Here is an 18,772-nt window from a genome sequence, read left to right on the forward strand (position 1 = left end):
GAAAGTAATATAAATCCTCGAGTTAGCACCTCCCCGCGAAAACGCCCCTCTTCGAATAGATGTGCCTTTAATTGGCAGAGATGTTTAATGCACATTCTAACCCCCTCAAAATGGCGCGCATGTGATCGAACCTTTTTCAATGCAGTTTTAGTTTTGCACATGTGTACCTTTCTTGAGTGAAAGACTGGCAAGTTGCTTCAAGTGAAGACTTTTTTGGCAGATAGGATTAAAAATAATTGATAAATGTCAGTGCTCTTATTAAAAAGTATTTTACCCACCTGGAGTTGCACTGCACTTTCTTGAATATCTTTAAAATCTGTATCGTCAACATCATCATCAACTTTCCTTTTAGCTTCCGTAACAAGCAAACCAAGAGCTATCGATTGCTCTCTCCATCGGCCAAGCCTGCCATCTGAATCCTTCTTTAGTATGTCCAGGAGAGCAGAGTCTAGCCTATATTGCATAAAGTAAGAAAATTGCTGAGAGGGTTAAACGCCCACAATTAAAGAATCCTAAGACGGGGGATAGCATCTAAATGCCTAAAAGATATGGGTAAGGGAGAGAGGATATAATGAACGCATCATGCGTCAGCCGATAAAAGGCACGGTGTTGGTTTCAAGTATCAACTCACAAGTTAAAGTTTTTTTAAGGATTGTACTTAATATAGGAAAGAACACCGAATACTAATCTTAGTCCCCGAATTATTGGTGATCAGGTGATCTTCAACAAAAACTTCCGCTATACTGAGTTCAAAGTTCATGTGTGTACGCCCTTGATTCTAAGGCCCAAACAACCCAACGTGACATAACGCAATACTCAGCAACGCCTTTCACACAAGCAGGTAAGCGGCACCGAGAATTCTGGTACTGATCTCAGTAGTTAGAGTCACTGTATCAACTTGTGAGAAACACAACAACTCTCTGCACCAATGAGTTTACAATTTGTAACTGAATACCGAAAACAATCAGTAAAAGCTGACGAAAAAAATGGGGTGCTTGTATAAACTATACTTTTAACCTTGGATGTCCCAAGAATGAAATGGAATGGGATTCTGAAAGTCAGCACTGGTATTTTCTCGATAATCAACCCACGAAGATCTTGCGAAGAGAGAATGAAAAACATGTGACAGATGTTCTCGAAAATCGTAGACGGGTCATTGTCACTCAATGTTGTTGAAAATTTGCAGTTCGTGGCATTAGCAAACGGTTGAGTTACTTACTTTCGTTGCCTCTCATTAAGGTGATCATTGACAGCCTTCCATCTCGAATTGAGAGCATTTTTAGTTTTGTCAACCCCATCAATGTCTGTTTTATCCAGTCTGCTGCTCTCTACAAGTTCTTGGCTTTCCTCGACCATGGCGTCTACTTTCGGTTCATAGGCCTTTATTTCTTTAATAAAGAGCTGCACAAACCGCGTAACAAACGTTAAAGTCACATAGATAACTGAAGAAGAGCTCTTCAAAAATAGGAATAATGCAATTGTAATTCGTAGTCAGTGGCGTATTTACTGGAGATCCTGAGATATGACACGGGGGGAGGGGGAAGGGGGTAAGAAGTTAAGGTCTGTAGTCACTGCGCTACAAAAAAGCAAAAACGGGTTATCTGCTAGTTTTCATAAGCCGATTCAAAACGTTTTTTCTAAGAAGATTCAAAACGACATGATGTCATATTTAATACTGGAATATTTAAGCGCTTAAAAGGATCTTACTTGATTATCTTTGATTTGCTCTTGAAGGACTCCAATATCTGATCCAATCTTCTCCTCGTTCTTAATGAGCTTTTCTGACTCTGACAGCCACTGATTCATGTTATCGCATTTTTCACGCCAGGAGTCGAATCTCTTGTATTCGCTTTCAATGTCTTCGGCTAATTTCTCAAGCCTAGAAAGGGGGGGAAAATGGTTAAACTTTTTTAAACTGTAGTTGACGATAATGTGCTCTCATCTTGATACTTTGATGATGACAACTCATGGTCTATCAAAAAATGCTATATTTTTCCTGCAAAGACCTCTCAGGAAAGGAAATCGAATGCTATTTCGTATCAAGAGCTCTCGGCTAACTTAGAAGTCTTACCAATAAGAACACTTGAAGAGAGTCAGTAAAAAATATATTTATAAAGAATACGACACGATAAAATAACACTCCAGAGAAGTTGGTTTTATGAAAAATGTGATTTGGTTTCGATGCAAAAACGTTGGCCTGGCAATAAACATTCACGAACCATGATAAATTGTTGACTCTGTTTTCATTGACTAGCAAACGTCATTAATTTAAGAGACGGAGGATTTGGCGCTTTTTAGGAGGTCAGTCTATTGTTTGTCACTCGTTTTAGCAGTATCAATACAGTTAGCACTCTTTTTGTTTCAGCGTAAGCGTATCTGCGATAATCAAACATATCATGCATGTTAGAAATATATCATAGGTGCTCCTGTATTCCTCCTCTGTATTCCTTGCCACAAAGTAATAGAGCAAGCTTAGTACCACATTTTAAATATTTCATAACCTTAATCGTTAGTTTGGAAGAGGGTTATAACTAATGAGAAGAACACAATAGATGCTTTCTTCTAAGTATTCATTGGGGAGTCTTAGCCCATTTGATGAGCGCAATAAGCTTTAAGACATAAGGAATTGCTCGATCAATTTTGGTCTGAAATTGAATTCCTCAATGAGATACACATTTTGTCCTTTAACTTTTGATGTCCACTGTGTCAAGTGTTTCTAATGCTGTTCGCCGTTGGTCGAGTTAGTTTATACTACACTTACTTAACCAAGCATAATCATTGAAAAGTATACCTGCTCTGCATTAAGTCAACTGTTTCGAAGGCTAAAGCCAATGATTTTTCAAAATAGTCATCGCCTGTATCCATGCTTTGGTTAAAACCTAAAATCTTGTTAGAACTTGTTTAGGGGTTCAAAACGCTCTTTTGGCAACTTAGGAATCTGATCTTAATACGTATTTTCATCTTGAATTGCCATTGTCACGGAAAAGCAAACAAACGTCACATTTAAGGTAATACACAACTAATATTTGACGTTCACACTTCTGTTTACGAATAAACCAAGTTAATTTACATAGACGACTTCGTGATTTTCCATGTAACTGTGAATTTATCAAACGGCGAAAGAGTAAAGAAATGTACAAGTGGAGTCATTCTTTAACTGATTACTCATCTTTAAAATCAATGATTATGATTGTTAAATAAGAACGTCTTGAAGGCCTCAACGCAGGAACAATAGAAAAGTTATTTCCAAAGAGAAAAGTTTAGATGGTACCAAGATGAGGTTCTCCGTTTTGATGTTTTCAACTTCCCCATCTGTTTTAATCTAAAAGCAGCTTCTACGTAGAGGTGAATGCAGTATTTTTTTTCCAGTTGAATGTCCCGTGAATAATGCTCTTACTATGACACAGAATTTTACGCCTTTGGTGCTGTACTGGAACGTGAGTCGTTTGCTTTTATTATAGTGCTACCTAGTTAAACAAGTGCAAAGACTAATTTTGAGTTGAGTGTCGGAAATGAAACAGGATGGCCTTGGTTCTTGTTAGTTAACACTGCTCCGTGATCGGGAGATCGGATAGAGAATTTTCGCCTCCCTTTAAAAGCTGAGCTTTGAAAGATGGAAATAAATAAATGAAAATGATTGGACAAAATATATTTTAAAAAAAGAATGACGACCCAATTAAATCTGCAGCTCTAAAATAGACGCACGTAACATGCTCGAGGCCGAGAACATCGCAAACACCAACCTTTTCTCGCGCTCAATGACATCAATGTTCAATCCATTCCATCGATGATTCAAGTCCGTCATTCGATCGTGTACTTCATTAGCTTGTTCGTTTTCCAGCAAACCACTGTCAATGGCGCTCCTACCCAAGGTGAAAACTTCATCTGCATCTTTTTGCCTGGTTGATGCATCGGTCATTATGTCCTGAAAACAAAATAGGGAAGTAAGCTTGTGAAGAACACCTGTGACCCTTTGAAATCAGTCCACTGGGATAAACTATCGTCGGTTAAGTGATTTTGCTGCCCAGCGAGGTATACTAATGACTCGAGCATTTCTTTGGCAAACCGACAACGAAAAGGTAAGAGTTATTTGTTTATGATTAATCGCTGCTTATCCAGAAAATCAGCCGAAAATAGTTTGTTTTTATCCAGAACAGAACACGAGGCAACTCAGTAAAAATTTGACTACCAAAGGCAGCCACTAACAAAATTAAATTGTGTCAAAATTTAGCGGCTCCAATTTTGCACTAAAAAGGCTAGTCACAAACGTATAATTATTGGAACAGAAGTCGTAGTTCTCTTTACCTCATGATCTTCCAAGAGGTCGACAACTTTGTCTAAATTGACCCCATGTTCACCTCCGACTCTGGAATTTCCACGAAATCTGGCGGTGATTGAATGTACAGCATCTTTTAAAGCCTCAAGAATCGACCACTTTCGGTTTTTCTTAGCTCGCTGAATATCTTGCAGCCTTTCTCTGACCCTGAAAAATCAAGCGCCACTCTGTGTCAAAAAGCAAACAAACAAACCAACAAAAAAATCATCACAAAGGAAGAATGAATTAGTCTACAAAAGAAGTGGGAATAGGTAGGATTTTTCATAGGATAACGGGTGTCATTTTGTGTACCGTCAAGAAAAGGGGCTGGGAGGGGGGAGGGCTGTTAAAGGGCCCTGCTTTACTGGTAAACAAGGGATAATTCTGCTGAAAAAGACCGCAAACTTTGTAAGCCGAAAAGGAATAGTTAATTGTACTTACGTTCTAAGGTTCGCGTTGCACTCATCTACGGTGGGTTTCCACTCATTGTTGTTTTCTCCTCGTTTCTTTGTCAGTTCTGGTGACCTGATCTCGGGGAGCCGCCTCTCAAAGCCAATCTGTGTCACAAGAGAGGAAATCCGGAGTAGAAAAAATTATTAGCCTGGGAACTCACTTTCATCCCAATGTGGAGTGATATATGGTCTTTCCCACCCGTCGAAACGTTTAAACCTTAGTTAGCCTAAAATTACCGCAATTTTCATGCCACCTGTGTCTACCACAACTTCACACCACATTTTCTCTCAGTTGCCGTAAAACGCTCACTCGTTGAGGACAAACTATTTCTCTTTCGAAAATCATAACAGGCCAAGATGCTGATCACTAGCTTGGTCATTTGCTTTTAAGATATCGATACTCTTATTGCGGCTCTCATAAAAACCAAAGCATCACTAGCGCTCTCACCTCCTTCCCAATAGCTTCTTGTTCTTTCAGTTTATCTTCTGCTTTTTTCAAAGATTTTTCAAATCGAGCAGATCTGTCATTCCATTCGTCGACTATTTCCTTTTGGTCTTTTTGAAGCTTGGGAATCTTCTTCACGATCCTGAGAAGACAAGTTATAATTTAGAAACGTTGGTGGTACGCAATATTTACACTGAAAAACTGGAAATTTTATATAGTTAGAACTGTTTTATTTGGAAGATTAGGAAATAATATGTCTTTTTGATGGGCGATACACTTCTTGTATTCTCTTGAGAGGTTTTTTTAGATTGTCAATCAATAACCCCCTTTTCTTCCACTACAAAACTAATGACACATCTGAAATGAGTGGGCATGAAATTTCGAGCCGGTTGGTTCAGATAAATTATAAGAACCCTAATAAAAACGTTTTTGATATATTTGCATGCGGTTGACTCTCGACTACGCTAGTGAAATTCATTATCAACTGACTAGAAATTTTAAAAGATTGAGATACTCTTAGTTCACCTCTGAGGAAGAAGAGGTGGCTGGCTTAGGAATCGATACCAATTTCCGCCGCTAATTGCTTCCAAGTTAATTGTACCATTAATATGAACTGAGTGTTAACTGCCAACTATTAAAAGCGTGTCTCTGACGTGAGATAACCGAAATAAGTTACTAAGTTACCGGTCCATACGATCTGTGGCTTTTTCCAACACGTCATCCCACTGTTTTTCGCAGTCCTCTGCGTCTTGTCGAAGAGCTTTGCTTTGCTCATTCGAAAAGTATGGGTCCTTAGATAATCTGTACGCTGTGTCCGTTGCTTCAGTGAATCGTGGCTCGTAATCATGTAGTCGTTTGGTTAATAGCTGTGGAAACGTTAAAGACTCTGTGAAAGAATATCTGAAGAGAATACACACCTACCCCTCCCATAACCAAACATTTATCCCAAGATGTAGTCAGTTGACTGTTGTGAAAAGTCGACCGACAGACACTTTCATTGATCCGAATACTAATTTGTACCTATCTCGTTTTCTTGGTTTGTATTGTAAGTTACAGCTCGAGTTTTAGCGCGTGCGCTAAGGCCACAAACAAAAGGAAAACGTTTTTTTTTTTAAATCAATTTTAGGGGCAAGAAAAAAAATGGAAGTGAAAATGATCAACATATGAATAATTCAAATGACATGATGTTTTCTATAATAGATATCTGTATATTTACCTTCATGTCTTCTTTCTGTCGTTGTAAAGTTTTCGGATCGTTTCCTATGGGATCCATATTCTCAATTTCTTTATCCCGAAGTCCAATCCAGTCCTTCACTGCTTGTAAGTTAACCCTGCACCCGGTAAGCTCGCCGGCTTTCTGTTGTTCTTTATCCCAAAGCTTCCTTTTTATTCTAGCATCAGATAATTCATAGATATTTTAATCACTAAATCAAGACCTGCTAAGGGCACAACAGGTTAATACGGCTTCAAAACGTGAGTTGACTGCCGCGTCGTCTTCTTTCAGCTTAAAAATTAACGAATCGTGGTATTTAATGGTTGGTTTAGAAGTAATGCTCAATTATGCTGATATCTGGACCAAAGCACATACTTCAATTCTGCAGTTCTTTTTTAAAGTCAGTTATTGCGAGGATCAATTTACCATTTATAATCCACAGTTCAAAAATTCGTGAATTCTTATATCATTTAAGTTATTCCTTTACCGGTTTTTCTTGACATCTCTATCCGTGTTGAAAGAGCGCCACTGGCCCCTCAACTTATCCATATCTTCGCTGACGTCTTCATGCTGCTTTTCAGATATATGTTTGTCCTTGATCAGCGCTTCATAGTCTTTCTCAAGATTATCGAACTTTCTTTCGTAGTCAGGAATTTCTTTTTCGAGGCTCTAGAATTATCAAAGAATGAAGATTTCTTACACCTCTAATCGCAATTCCTCTTTCGAAAACAGCAATAACAAATTCAAGACATGTTTTACTGATATCAATAACAGAGGAGCAAATTTTGTTGATGACGTTGATAATTTAATAACATCGTTAACAAGAATGACTTCGTTAAGTTAATCGCGTCAAGTCAAAAAAAAAACGATTTAGGATATAGTGCAAGGTTAGCACTTATTCAAATTTGCAAATTCATTTAATCTAACTTTGCAATTAGTAAAAGCTCAAAACTCACCACAAAATGGCTTTCTTTGTCTTTAAGAGAAGCAATGGTGTCATCGTTAGTTTCGTCGGGTAGTTTTTCGTCTTGATCCTTAAGCCAGCTGTGAGAATTGAGTTTGTATATTATTATTCAAACGTCAACGCTTTTGAAGTCTTTCAGAACTTATTTTCGAAGGCCAACAAAAAGCGATACCGTAAAGCAAACTAAACCTAAAAAGCTAAGCCTATTCTTCTCAGTAGTTAGCTCTATTCCATGCTTAATTTACCCCCTTTCATCTCATTATCCCGTCGTCTCGAAACCTTCTAACTTTTAACAAGCCAACTCTCGTGGCACTTTTTAGCACGCAAGGACATATGTAATAAGAACTATTGTGAGAATTTGTGAAGATCACAACGGTTTTCCATTGAGATGATTAGTTCGTTGATTCTCGTGCCCTTGACTTTAATGTAGAGTTTAGGTGTTGGTTATCCTTGGAGCTTAAATGGTTAAAACCCTATAATCTATATCCAGGTGTAGTACTTACACGCTTATATCTTTTGCGTCGTTTTTCCAATCCTGCAGCCTTCCATCAAAAACAAACGCATCAGGTTCGGCAGCAGCCTCGACGATGTCTTCGTCGACAGACACGACTACCTCGTCCACGGGAGTGGCCAAAAGGCTGGTTTCCTCTTCCACCTTTGGAATGTGAGGTAACGGCCCGAGGCTAAACCCGAACCCTTTATTCTACGAGAGAGAAAGAAAAATAAAAGATATTAGTAAGGAAAAAGGTGTTTGAATATAACATACTAAAAAGATAACTATATAAAAGTAGAGTCGATATTAGATAAACATTAGATAGAATCTAATGTTTCGTATCCGAAACATTAGAAGAAAATGTTTGGTTTTTTTTATCCATAATGATAGATCACTCGTGCAAAGGTGCGCTGTGCACCATATTAAAGTAAAGTCGATATAGCTAGGACGTATCCGAAACATTAGAATAAAACGTTTGGTGTTTTTCATCCATAATGATAGATCATTCGTGCAAAGGTGCGCTGTGCTGTTGTGACCTTTTTCCTGTTGATATTGTCTTCTTCAGCTTCTGGGACTGACGCAACCTCTTCCATCTTTGGAAGGTGAGGTAACGGCCCGAGGCTAAACCCGAACCCTTTATTCTACGAGAGAGAAAGAAAAATAAACAATATTAGTCAGGAAAAAGGTGCTTGAATATAACATACTAATAAGAAAACTATATAATAGTAGAATCGATAGAACTAGGACGTATCCGAAACATTAGAAGAAAGTTTTTGGTGTTTTTCATCCATAATGATAGATCATTCGTGCAAACGTGCGCTGTGCTGTTGTGACCTTTTTCCTGTTGATATTGTCTCCTTCAGCTTCTGGGACTGACACAACCTCGTCCATCTTTGGGCTGGCATTTAGTGTAGTTTCCTGTTTCACCATCGGGATGTGAGGTAAAGATCCAAAGTTTATGAGGAAGCCTTTTTTCTACACGGGAAAGAGTTACTATATAAAAGGTGTTTTGATAGACGATCGTTAAGAAATAAATTGGACAGAACTGTGTCTTAAACATGACAAACAAACGGTGGGTAATTCTCATCAATAGTGACATATCAATGATAAGAGGATGCGTTGTGTTGCTCTAGCGCTAATGTAAGTTGTTTTCGAGTCATCTCCGATGCAAATAGCTGAAACTTCAAAAATAGTCTATGACCCTTTTATGACAATTTCCTAAACAGGCGCAGGCCAGTTCAGGTTCTACAAAAAAATAGAAACACTTGGTGAGTAATACAAGTAGAAAGAACAAAACGGGCGTAAAACGACCAACCTTTTGTTTTTCTTCCTCCTTCCTTTTCTTTTCTTCTTCCTCCAGTCGCTTTTTTTCCTCTCTTTCTTTCTTCTTTTTCTCTTCTTCCTCACGTTTTTTCCTTCTCTCTTCCTCCCTTTTCTTTCTCTCCTCCTCCTCTTTTTTTCTGCGCTCCTCTTGCTCTTTCCTCCGTCTTTCTTGTTCCTCCTTCCGCTTTCTATTCTCTTCTTCTCTCTTCATCCGTTCCTCTTCTTCTCTCTGTTTTCTTTCTTCTTCCCTTTTCTTCCGGTCTTCTTCTTCTTTTCTTTTTCTCTCTTCCTGTTCCAGCTTCCTCTTTTGTTCTTCTTCTCGTCTTTCTCTCTCCTCCTCTTCTCTCCTCTGCCTTGCTTCTTCCTCTCGTCTCCTTTTCTCTTCTTCCTCCTTTCGTTTCCGTTTGTCTTCTTCCTCTTTTCTTATCCTTTCCTCTTCTTCCCTCCGTTTTCGTTCTTCTTCTTCTTTGCGTTTCCTTGCCTCCTCTTCCCTTCTCCTTCTCTCCTCTGCCTCTTTCTTTCTTCTCTCTTCCTCTTCCTTTCGCCTCCTTTCCATGTCGATTTGCCTCTGTACTTCTTCCTCTTCCAGCATTTTTCTTTCATCTGCCAGTCGTTTTTGTTCGTCTTCTAATATTTTAAGCCTGTCTTGGATCCTAAGAACGTCAAATACAACTGTGAGGACACTTTTCTAGAAGTGGATATATTTCAAACTTCCAAGAATTTCAATAATTCAAAGACTGAAACCAAACACTATGTTTACCACCTTAACATGATTTTAGGCATAGGAAGTCAGTCACATACAAGCCGATGAATGAAGGGGGTAAGTTTCAAAAGAAACAGTTGTATTGCGTCGGTGGAAGCTGAAGCGTTAGCCCTTCATCTTCGGCTAACTCGAAACATCTGCTCAGAAACCCTTCACGGTGGCCAATTTCCGTTATCAACTCACATACAAGGTAAGTTTGCTTAGAATTTTCTCATGCGAGAGTTTATGGTATTATTTACCCAGGAACTGTTTCCCCTAAGTAGAAAATTTTTGTAGCTTCTGTAGTTTCTGTAGGATTCTGTAAATCATATTTTTAAGGTTTCAAATATTACTGAAGCCTTAGGTCTTCCTACTGTTACTTAGAAGGTCAAAAACAAATGCAATTTTTACGAAAACAATACTGTTGATTCAAAGAAGTGGCTGATACCTGTCATGTCTTGAAGTGGCTGACTCATACAGCCCGTCCCATCTCTCGTGGAGACTTTGCATGTCTTTCTGAATCTTTACCCTCTCTTCTAATCCTACACAAGGCTCCGTTGTCAGCTTATTCCCAAAGTCCGTCATCTCAGCGAATTTTGGCTGCTCTTGAAGAAGTTCAGTGATCATTGCCTATTAAAAAGAAAGACCCGATGAGATCCAGTATCTAGTCCCAAAAGCCTTTAATTCACCATCTCGTCCTCTCTCAGCCACTGTTAGAACAACATAGACTTTTAAGCTCTTCTATAGAAAAAACATCGTTTACCTTCCGGACAGAGTACAGGAGCTATAGTGAAGTTAAATTTTAAATATAACCTGTTTTAAACATTGATAACGCTGTTTTCCATTTAATTTCATCAACTAGTGAACTTGTTCTCACATCAAACAATTAGAAAATGCCCCAACCTGTGCGTCTTTTTCTTGTGTTTTTACATAGCTGATGTCGTATCCGATTGGCTCGTAGGACTGAACAGTTGTCTCATTCTTTATCAGCCATTTATCAAGGGGATCCGTTTTTTCTGGCCAGAGCTTCATCTTTTCTCCTTGCTCTTTCTCCATTTTCTTAATTTGATCAACCAATCTAGAACAGAAGCACAACAACATGCTTATTTCTACGGGACATGACAAAAAAATGCATCTTCTCCCTAGAGGGGGTCTAAGTAGAAACTCATTCTTTTAAGATCATTGGATATTTCTCGGACTTACCCCTCGGGCTAATACCCAAATCGAATACTTTTTTATGGAAAAAAATGAGCACCAGTGAAAGCAATCACCTCTCAAAAAGTGTGGCTTTATAATGGTGATTCTCATGAGAACAAATAATAATGGAAAATCTTGAGTTTGTTGTTAGGTTTTCAGTATAAGTACTTTATTTGGAAAGAAGGAATTTGTTTGGATATAGCACGATGACATTCCTCATATCAAGTATTTCTCACTACAAGTACATATTAACAGCAACGAACCTATTTTTTGCAGCCTCCGTTGATGCAAGAAGTCCTTTATAGCGTTCGATAATGGTAGCTTTTTCATTGTTAACCAAGTCCCTCTCCAAGTCACGCATGCTCGGGTCGTTAGTAATCTTGTCTCCAAGTTGATCTAGCTTGTCCATCTGATTGTCGTGCCGTTTTATTTCTCGCAAAATGTCCTAAAGTGATTTGGAGAAAAAGAAAGATGATCTTTTTATCAAACGAAAGGCAACACCTAGCACACTAAAATCGTGAACACCACTTAGCAAAAAGATGGGCATTCACAGACCTCAATTTCCTGTCTTTGAGCCCGCGCATGATCGAGATCCGGAGGAGTTACATCTTGAGCTTGCACAAGCGCAGAGGTGTCAGATAACCACTTAAGAGTAGAGTTACAAGAGTTCTTCCACTGCCCTAACAAATCTTTTTGACGTTGTTGTAGGCTGAGGTGCTTATCTTCGATTCTGGAAAAGAAATAAACAGAGCTCTTCCATATATAGTTGTCTATTAAATGGACCATTTCACAACATTCCTAGTTTTATTTCCCTTACAAACCTCTGTTGTCTCGCGTCAAGATCGAACTTTACTTTATTCCAACGTTTTTTGAAGACTTCAGCCTCATGCTCCACAGTCTCCAAATCCTTTTCGGGGACGTCACTTTGGTCGATCAACCTGTCAGAGTTCTTGAGAAAGTCGTCAACTTGTGGATCCAGTACGTTCACAGTTTTCTTCAGTCTCTGCAAAAATAAGCAAGCTCCATTCACATCGTGGAAACTGAACAACATCTCAAATAATTTGTCCGTAAACAGCACACAACGTTTTCTCGTTTGACCCACCTGAACTTCAGTCTTCTGTTTCTCCAGCGCGTCGAAATCTGGAGCAATTTCCTGCTCACAGACGCTTTCAACTTTCGCAACCTCCTCCTGGATTATGTCAAATTGGTCATTCCATCTCGAAAGTTCACCCTCAGTTTTCTCCAAGTTTGTCAGTTGTTCTTCCAATCTGCAAATAAGGATAGAGAAGCTTTCAAACATTTTACTAAGTTTTTAGTTATTCTCAGCTGTCTGATATTGAACAGTTGATGCTATTGCTATTCTTTTTAAATAGGGACTATTTACAAATAACTTCGAATACTCGCTCAGTTTTCCTTCTGAAAAAACATGTTGTGTTGCACCGGTTTGAACTTTTTTGGATCATAACGCAGACGCTCTAAAAGTCCAAAAGATAAGTCATAAAGTTTCGCTCGAAACATCGCGATAATTTTCGGAAAACAAGAAACGAGTTCTGACGATGTTTGCTTGCATGCTGTTTAAACGTCAGTGCAGTTACCCATGCTGGTGGTCATTAATCTTTTCGACGACCCTTTCCCATCTTTCAAGGCGGTCGTCTTTATCGTGCTCCATGCTCTGTTTTGATCTCTCGTCAATTACAGGGTCTGCTAGTAATTCGACGGTGAAAGTTTCGAAGTCATCTACTTTCTTCTGCTGTCCAATAAGCTGGTTCGTTTTCTAAACATAATAAAAGGCATGCTTCGAGAACTCGTCAAAAAGAATGTACTTTTATTAGAATTTTAGTTTGAAGAACATGGAAACTAGGTGTTGTCGTTCTTGTTTTTTCAGTAACGCTGTTGAGGGAAATCCGAACTTAATCAGTACAGTTTTGAGTTGCACAGGGTGCAAGAGCCGTGCAGAGGTTGCCTCCCTTTATGAGGGCGTCTTTGGGGTCTTCCGCTCGTAGATTTGTTTTTGTGATAATAAGGATGCCTGGATCAGGATATCCACCCCCGAGATTGCAGACTCGGTTTATAGCTTGGCGACCTCTCTCACCAACTCTTCAGCCAATCAACTACGCCAATGGCACAAACTACATTTTTTTTTTATTAAATACTCAGTTGATAACAAAACTCATTCGATTCTTTATTTTCGATATCGTACCTGGAAATCGTCATATTGTCTTTGAACAGTCTCCAGATCATCTGCTATTGGCTCTAGCCTCTCTGTTTCTCTCTCTGCCTTTCGTAAAAAACTATCGAAGTGATTAACCTTTTCTTCCCACTCCTCGAGCTTCTTCCGTCTGTCCCTCTGCATCCTCTTGGAAGCTTCATCAAGTCTTAGATAGAGAGAAAATGGTAGAAAAAATAGCTAGTCGAAGCCATATTTCAGTTATTTTTGAAAACATATGGAAATAGAGATTAAGGAGATCAGTACTGCAATTTTTGAAGGAAGAATAAAATTTTTAGCAAGATCTTGAGTTTGATAAAGAAGAATAATTTTCAAACTATTTACCAATTCCAACCCAGCCATGTCAGGTAGCTTAGTATGGAATACCAGTAAGCCATGCATGTCATTATGGAACAAATAGTAAAGATACATTTGAAAATGTCGTTATAACCTTGAGATATGGACCTACACCTGTATGCGTCGCATACCTTTCTTTTCTCAAGGCAACAAAATCCTTTATGCGGTCCCAGCGTGCTGTCAAAGAATTGAGATGTTCCACCACCTCATCTTTCCTTTTCTGGGTAAGCTTGGGATCTTTTTTAACTTTCTCTCCCAAGGCAAGAGTGTCAAGCATTTGAGTTGTGTTCAGTTCCATTTCATTGGAAAATATCTGCAGGGTAATGAAACCAGATAAAAATAAATTCTTTCACATTGAAGAAAACAGTTTGGTCACTTGAACAAAACGTATGTGGGCAGTGCTTACAACATAGGCCCTATCGATTTGAATCAAATTGAAGATGTTCTCCATCTCCAGAGACAACATCTGCTCAATGGCAATCTAGACCGAACAAGACCACGGGACAGCGAAGTCATGTATATGAAGGGTTAATCTCTTAAGTGAGTAGAAGTGGAGGTAAATGATTAATGAATGGTTAAGAGCCGACCCTTATGTACCAAACATGTCATGTGTTGCTTTTCAACAAAACTGTTGTTAGTTGCAGTAAAATTATGAATGTGCTGACCTCAAACGCGTCCTCCTGTCTCCTGACAGTCTCTATGTCATTCCCTATAGGGTCATCAATAACAGATATCTGACCCTCCAGTTTATCTAACGCAAGACCCGCTCTTTCTGAGCGAATCCTCCATCGCTCTAAAGCGTCCTGTTCTTGTCGTTCCAATTTGTTGAGGTTTTCTTCCATTCTAAAACAAGAAGAAAAAAGAATGCAAGATTTCAACATGTGGTCAATAAATAGCTGCATACAAATGATCTTCTTCTAAAGTGCAATATCGTCTAACTGTGTTTAGATGTAGATATGCTCCCAACATAATAAACCCTCCGAAGTTCCAGATTGTAACCCTCTACCTGGGGTCAAGCGAGCCACCAAGTCAGGTGCTAAAGAGTATTATATACAAACATTCAGTTACCTGGCCTGCTTAGCATTAGCGAGATTAACCAGATCGTTCCAATTTTCATTACAGATGACAGTTTCCTCGCGGACACCTCGCCTCTCTTCTTCCCCAAGACATGGGTCAGTAACGAGGTTGCCACTGAACTCGTTTAGGTGAGTTACCTTTTCTTGATAACCTGGAGCGTCTTTGATGATTTCCTTAATTGAAATCAAAACATAGAGTATCAGCACATTCGTTGCTTCAAGTCGCTCATTCTTAGAATCATTCGCAAAATTACTCAATCTTAGAATCGTAAGGCCACAGGATTACAGCAAAGAAATTGACGGACAATAAGAGCCTTACGTGAAGAAAGAACCCTAGAAAGGAAATATTTGAGACAAAACGACAACAACGAGGAGATTAAAAACAACAGCAAACCTGAAAGTCATCTATTTGTTCCAAAGCAGCGTCCACATCGGTAGCCAGTCTCTGTTGTACTTCAACCTTAACTCTTGTCTTCACTACCCATCCACTGACCTCATCAAGTCCCTCATGCCATTTCTGGAGCTTGTCCTCTTGCTGCATCTTGAGTTTTGAGATAGTGTCGTCAATTCTGTTTGTAAGAGGTTGGCAGAGTGAGAAGAGCTGTCTTATAAAACGTTGAGGAGTCAAGAATTATCTTGGACCGGTTGCTCCAAGCATACTTTCCGGTGATTTAGACTCGTAAAAAGACCAATAGAGTCATAGAGCGGGTCTTATAAGGATCCTTCCGTATTTTTAAATTTATTTTCGTCTTTTTTTTTTTTTGGGGGGGGGGGGGGAGGGAGGGGACGGGGGAAGGAGAGCCTCGCCCGCCTGGCTTCTTCTCTCCGTTCAAAATGAGTTCCTTGAACAGGTAGATCACGCCGGCACAGAAAAAAAAAAAAAAAAAAAAAAGAACCCATGCTATGCTTTTTTACCTCTCGGATTTCCAGTTGACTAACTCCTCCAGGTTCTCCCAGCGATGACTAAGATCCAGCACTTCTTTCTGTATCGCCGTACGATCGTCCTCAGGAAGCTCTGGGTCTTTCAGTAGTTTGTCTCCATATTCCAAAGTTTCACTCACTTCACGTTGGTGAGAAAGCATTTCATTATTGAAATCCTAGAAAATACAAGATGTCAAAACGAGAAAAAACGAGATGAGGAAAAAATTAGGAAATCAGAACATTGTTATCCCTTCGACACGGTGTTTCAAGCGCTTTTCAACTTGGTCTCCGCTCAAATGTGAAAGCTTTTAAAACACTGAGGCGCTTTGAGCCTCGAAAGCGGTGTTTTACCGCAGAATTTTTAATCCCAAGCATTCTAAAAATCCGCCGCAGTGATTATTTCTATGCACCTCAAGTTCAGCCTTCTGTTTCTTGACGGTGTCTAGATCTGGGGCAATTGCAAATTGTGTGTTCAGCTTATCCTCGGCTGAAGAAACCCAAAACACAAGAGGATCAATTCTTCTTCTCCAGTTCTGCGTCTTGTCAAGGTGCTGTTGTTCCTTCTCAAGAAGTAAGACTTGGACACTGAAAAGCGGAAATAAAAAAATTATATCCAGTTATATCAAAGTCAAGAGAAGGTATAAAAAGGTGGGAATGATTAGTTGATAACGAAAACAAGTGGTTGTTTCCGGAAGCCATCTCGTATTTATGTCGGTGGTAAAGTGCGATTGATGAACTGGGATGTAAAGCAAACTTTTTCACCAATCCTTATGGGCTTTTATAAAACACTGAATTTGATGAAGAGCAATAAATAAATCGAAATCTTACTGATCACTCAATAACAGATATCTGATCCTTACAAATCTCAACACTTACCTTTGCTGTTTACCGGAAGTCAACGTGGCTAGTTTATTCCAGTCATCGTGAAGTGCGGTCATCTTCTCATGAACAAGTTTCCTTTCTTTTTCTGCATAAGTATGATCGTCGATGACTTGATTTCCTTCGTCAATAACTTCGTTTACTTCACCTTGTTTGGAAGTCAAGTCCTTGACGAGATCCTGAAAACGCACAGTCGATAACACCAAATTAAGGTCAGCTTAACGGAAAAAGCCTCCCTAAATTGGGTGAAACAGTAGGTGCCTAACAAGCAAGTTAAGGGGGGGGGGGGCTTTTAGCATTACAGTAGCCTTATCGTTGGGAATAAGTAATCCAGATGTTAGCGTTCAGGCCCTAATTGGGGCTTGAGTCGTATCCAAGGTGATAGTACACATGGTTCTTACAAACTTAGCCTGCACACAGGAGTATAACCAGTGCCTAAAAATTGGAGGAGGGGGGGATCTTCTAAAGTGCTGAGGGTGGAAGGTTGCTTGAGATGAAACAATCATTTTCAGGAGGGGTAGAAATATTTTTTGTCGGTTCATCTTCAAAAACCGACATAAGATCTGGAAAAATGAGACGCTACGTTCGAGAAATTTTTACCTCAATAACACTCTGTTGTCTTTTTATTCCCCCAAAAGATGCTTCAGGAGAAGTCGGTCGGGAACGTAGCCTTGTATATCTGTCGGTCACCCAACCATGAAGATCATCGCATCGCTCGTGCCAGGTCTCCAAGTTTCTTTGTCGAGCTTGTGAAGCTCCTAGTTCAACACCAAGCCTAAAATAGCAAAAAAAGAAAGAATGGAACATGGCCATTGAACTGTATCTCTTATTCAATCTCGCCAGAGGTGATGGTTTTATTTGATACAGTGTCGCACTGATTTTCGCTTCGAAACAAGCACAAGCAGACGTTTAGTCATGAATCGAGTATCCTTTTCAAATATTTTGTATAAAAAAAGCACCGGCTCTAGTAATGAACACGTTCTTGCATCTGTGTAAATGTTTATGGTCAATCAATACTTGGTCACAAGATTCTCTCACCTTGTAAGCTTTAGAGCAACTTGTAGTCCGGTTTTTATAATAAGACGTCGCCATCCGAATTCTCACGAGATTAGCTTGTGACACACTATTCCACCCTCGAGAAAAATGTTACTATCCATCCTTTCTTGCCTTTCAATTTATTCTTCTCCTTTTCGCTCATTTTACTTTATTTATATTACCCACAATGGCAATGCATATCAAGCCAACAACATTACCTAGCGTATTCATCTTGAGACTCTTTCATAAGAGTCTTCCATCTTTTTTCCACATCACTCACATCGTCAGTCACTTTTTGACGGCTATCAGAGCTCAAATTTTTATTTGATGCTAACTCTCTTCCGAAGTCTAAAGTCTTTATCATTTCCGGTTCAGTTTGCACAAGATCTGCTGAGAGATCCTACGAAAGAACATTCAACAAAATTAATAAGAAAATAGGTAAGACATACCACGAGAGAACAGCATCAAATACAGACAACATTTGACAATGGGGTCTTTGAGAACTGCCCCCCCCAGCACCTCAGAGCCGTTGAGACAACTGAAGACACTTTTCGTCAGTACGGTAGTATGCATTTTGGTTCGTAAATGATTGTCAGAGGAACTGAGAGTAACAAAACACCGGTTGGACTTTTAAAATCAAAAAGTGCTTTAACTCATTCTTTTGATTGTTATTTTAGCGACTGATTTATCAAATACTCAGCCATTAATAAACGAAGATAGAAAACACATTCAATCAGGATGTACAAAAGCTGTTTTCTAATCGACACTATTACACAAACCTTCCTATCATGAAGTGCGATCTAATGACTCGGTGACTAGTGGAATATTCCATGGTATACAACTCAAAGCAATGAATTACTTACTAGTTCTTACATATACCTACAAGTCTGTGAAATTTCCCATTGATTACCTTGAGCAGGATGTAAGAGCTTTCAATTTCCTCATTGCTCTCTGCGCTCTTCCCATTCTGAATTTTTTCATCAGCAGCATCCATATAAGATGTCAAGCTGGCACATCTATCACGCCAATCTTTTATCACCGCTTCCTCTTTCTGTAATGCGTCTAAGCGCTCTCGAATCCTGCAAGAAAAGATCAGAAAACAAAAGTAAAAACTTTAGTTTGGTTTCGTGACCGTTCTTTTGGGCACTTAAAAA

The 18,772-nt window shown here is 39.2% G+C and overlaps 1 protein-coding gene across 2 annotated transcripts in view; it reads right to left on the reverse strand.

Moving 5' to 3' along the window:
* LOC131780581 (utrophin) overlaps positions 1 to 18,772 on the reverse strand; it is a 49,327-nt gene that overhangs the window by 7,041 nt on the left and 23,514 nt on the right. Inside the window, exons 32-64 of one of the 2 annotated variants that reach the window (XM_059097192.2) lie at positions 18,529 to 18,697; positions 17,837 to 18,018; positions 17,184 to 17,358; positions 16,581 to 16,762; positions 16,115 to 16,289; positions 15,699 to 15,880; positions 15,178 to 15,352; positions 14,776 to 14,957; positions 14,373 to 14,550; positions 13,839 to 14,020; positions 13,345 to 13,519; positions 12,740 to 12,918; positions 12,247 to 12,412; positions 11,966 to 12,147; positions 11,700 to 11,874; positions 11,408 to 11,589; positions 10,851 to 11,025; positions 10,396 to 10,577; positions 9,198 to 9,858; positions 8,717 to 8,857; positions 8,419 to 8,523; positions 7,893 to 8,092; positions 7,382 to 7,469; positions 6,913 to 7,094; positions 6,429 to 6,603; positions 5,897 to 6,078; positions 5,216 to 5,354; positions 4,757 to 4,872; positions 4,306 to 4,483; positions 3,744 to 3,925; positions 1,708 to 1,879; positions 1,220 to 1,401; positions 279 to 453 (exon numbers count right to left, since the gene is read on the reverse strand). In XM_059097192.2, the coding sequence (XP_058953175.2) occupies positions 279 to 453; positions 1,220 to 1,401; positions 1,708 to 1,879; positions 3,744 to 3,925; positions 4,306 to 4,483; positions 4,757 to 4,872; positions 5,216 to 5,354; positions 5,897 to 6,078; positions 6,429 to 6,603; positions 6,913 to 7,094; positions 7,382 to 7,469; positions 7,893 to 8,092; positions 8,419 to 8,523; positions 8,717 to 8,857; positions 9,198 to 9,858; positions 10,396 to 10,577; positions 10,851 to 11,025; positions 11,408 to 11,589; positions 11,700 to 11,874; positions 11,966 to 12,147; positions 12,247 to 12,412; positions 12,740 to 12,918; positions 13,345 to 13,519; positions 13,839 to 14,020; positions 14,373 to 14,550; positions 14,776 to 14,957; positions 15,178 to 15,352; positions 15,699 to 15,880; positions 16,115 to 16,289; positions 16,581 to 16,762; positions 17,184 to 17,358; positions 17,837 to 18,018; positions 18,529 to 18,697 (6,076 nt within the window). The remainder of the gene's footprint in view (positions 1 to 278; positions 454 to 1,219; positions 1,402 to 1,707; positions 1,880 to 3,743; positions 3,926 to 4,305; positions 4,484 to 4,756; positions 4,873 to 5,215; positions 5,355 to 5,896; positions 6,079 to 6,428; positions 6,604 to 6,912; positions 7,095 to 7,381; positions 7,470 to 7,892; positions 8,093 to 8,418; positions 8,524 to 8,716; positions 8,858 to 9,197; positions 9,859 to 10,395; positions 10,578 to 10,850; positions 11,026 to 11,407; positions 11,590 to 11,699; positions 11,875 to 11,965; positions 12,148 to 12,246; positions 12,413 to 12,739; positions 12,919 to 13,344; positions 13,520 to 13,838; positions 14,021 to 14,372; positions 14,551 to 14,775; positions 14,958 to 15,177; positions 15,353 to 15,698; positions 15,881 to 16,114; positions 16,290 to 16,580; positions 16,763 to 17,183; positions 17,359 to 17,836; positions 18,019 to 18,528; positions 18,698 to 18,772) is intronic. The other variant, XM_059097193.2, reaches the window with a different exon arrangement.

Source organism: Pocillopora verrucosa, chromosome 9, assembly GCF_036669915.1.
Source record: "Pocillopora verrucosa isolate sample1 chromosome 9, ASM3666991v2, whole genome shotgun sequence".
In the NCBI taxonomy this organism is placed as follows: domain Eukaryota; kingdom Metazoa; phylum Cnidaria; class Anthozoa; order Scleractinia; family Pocilloporidae; genus Pocillopora; species Pocillopora verrucosa.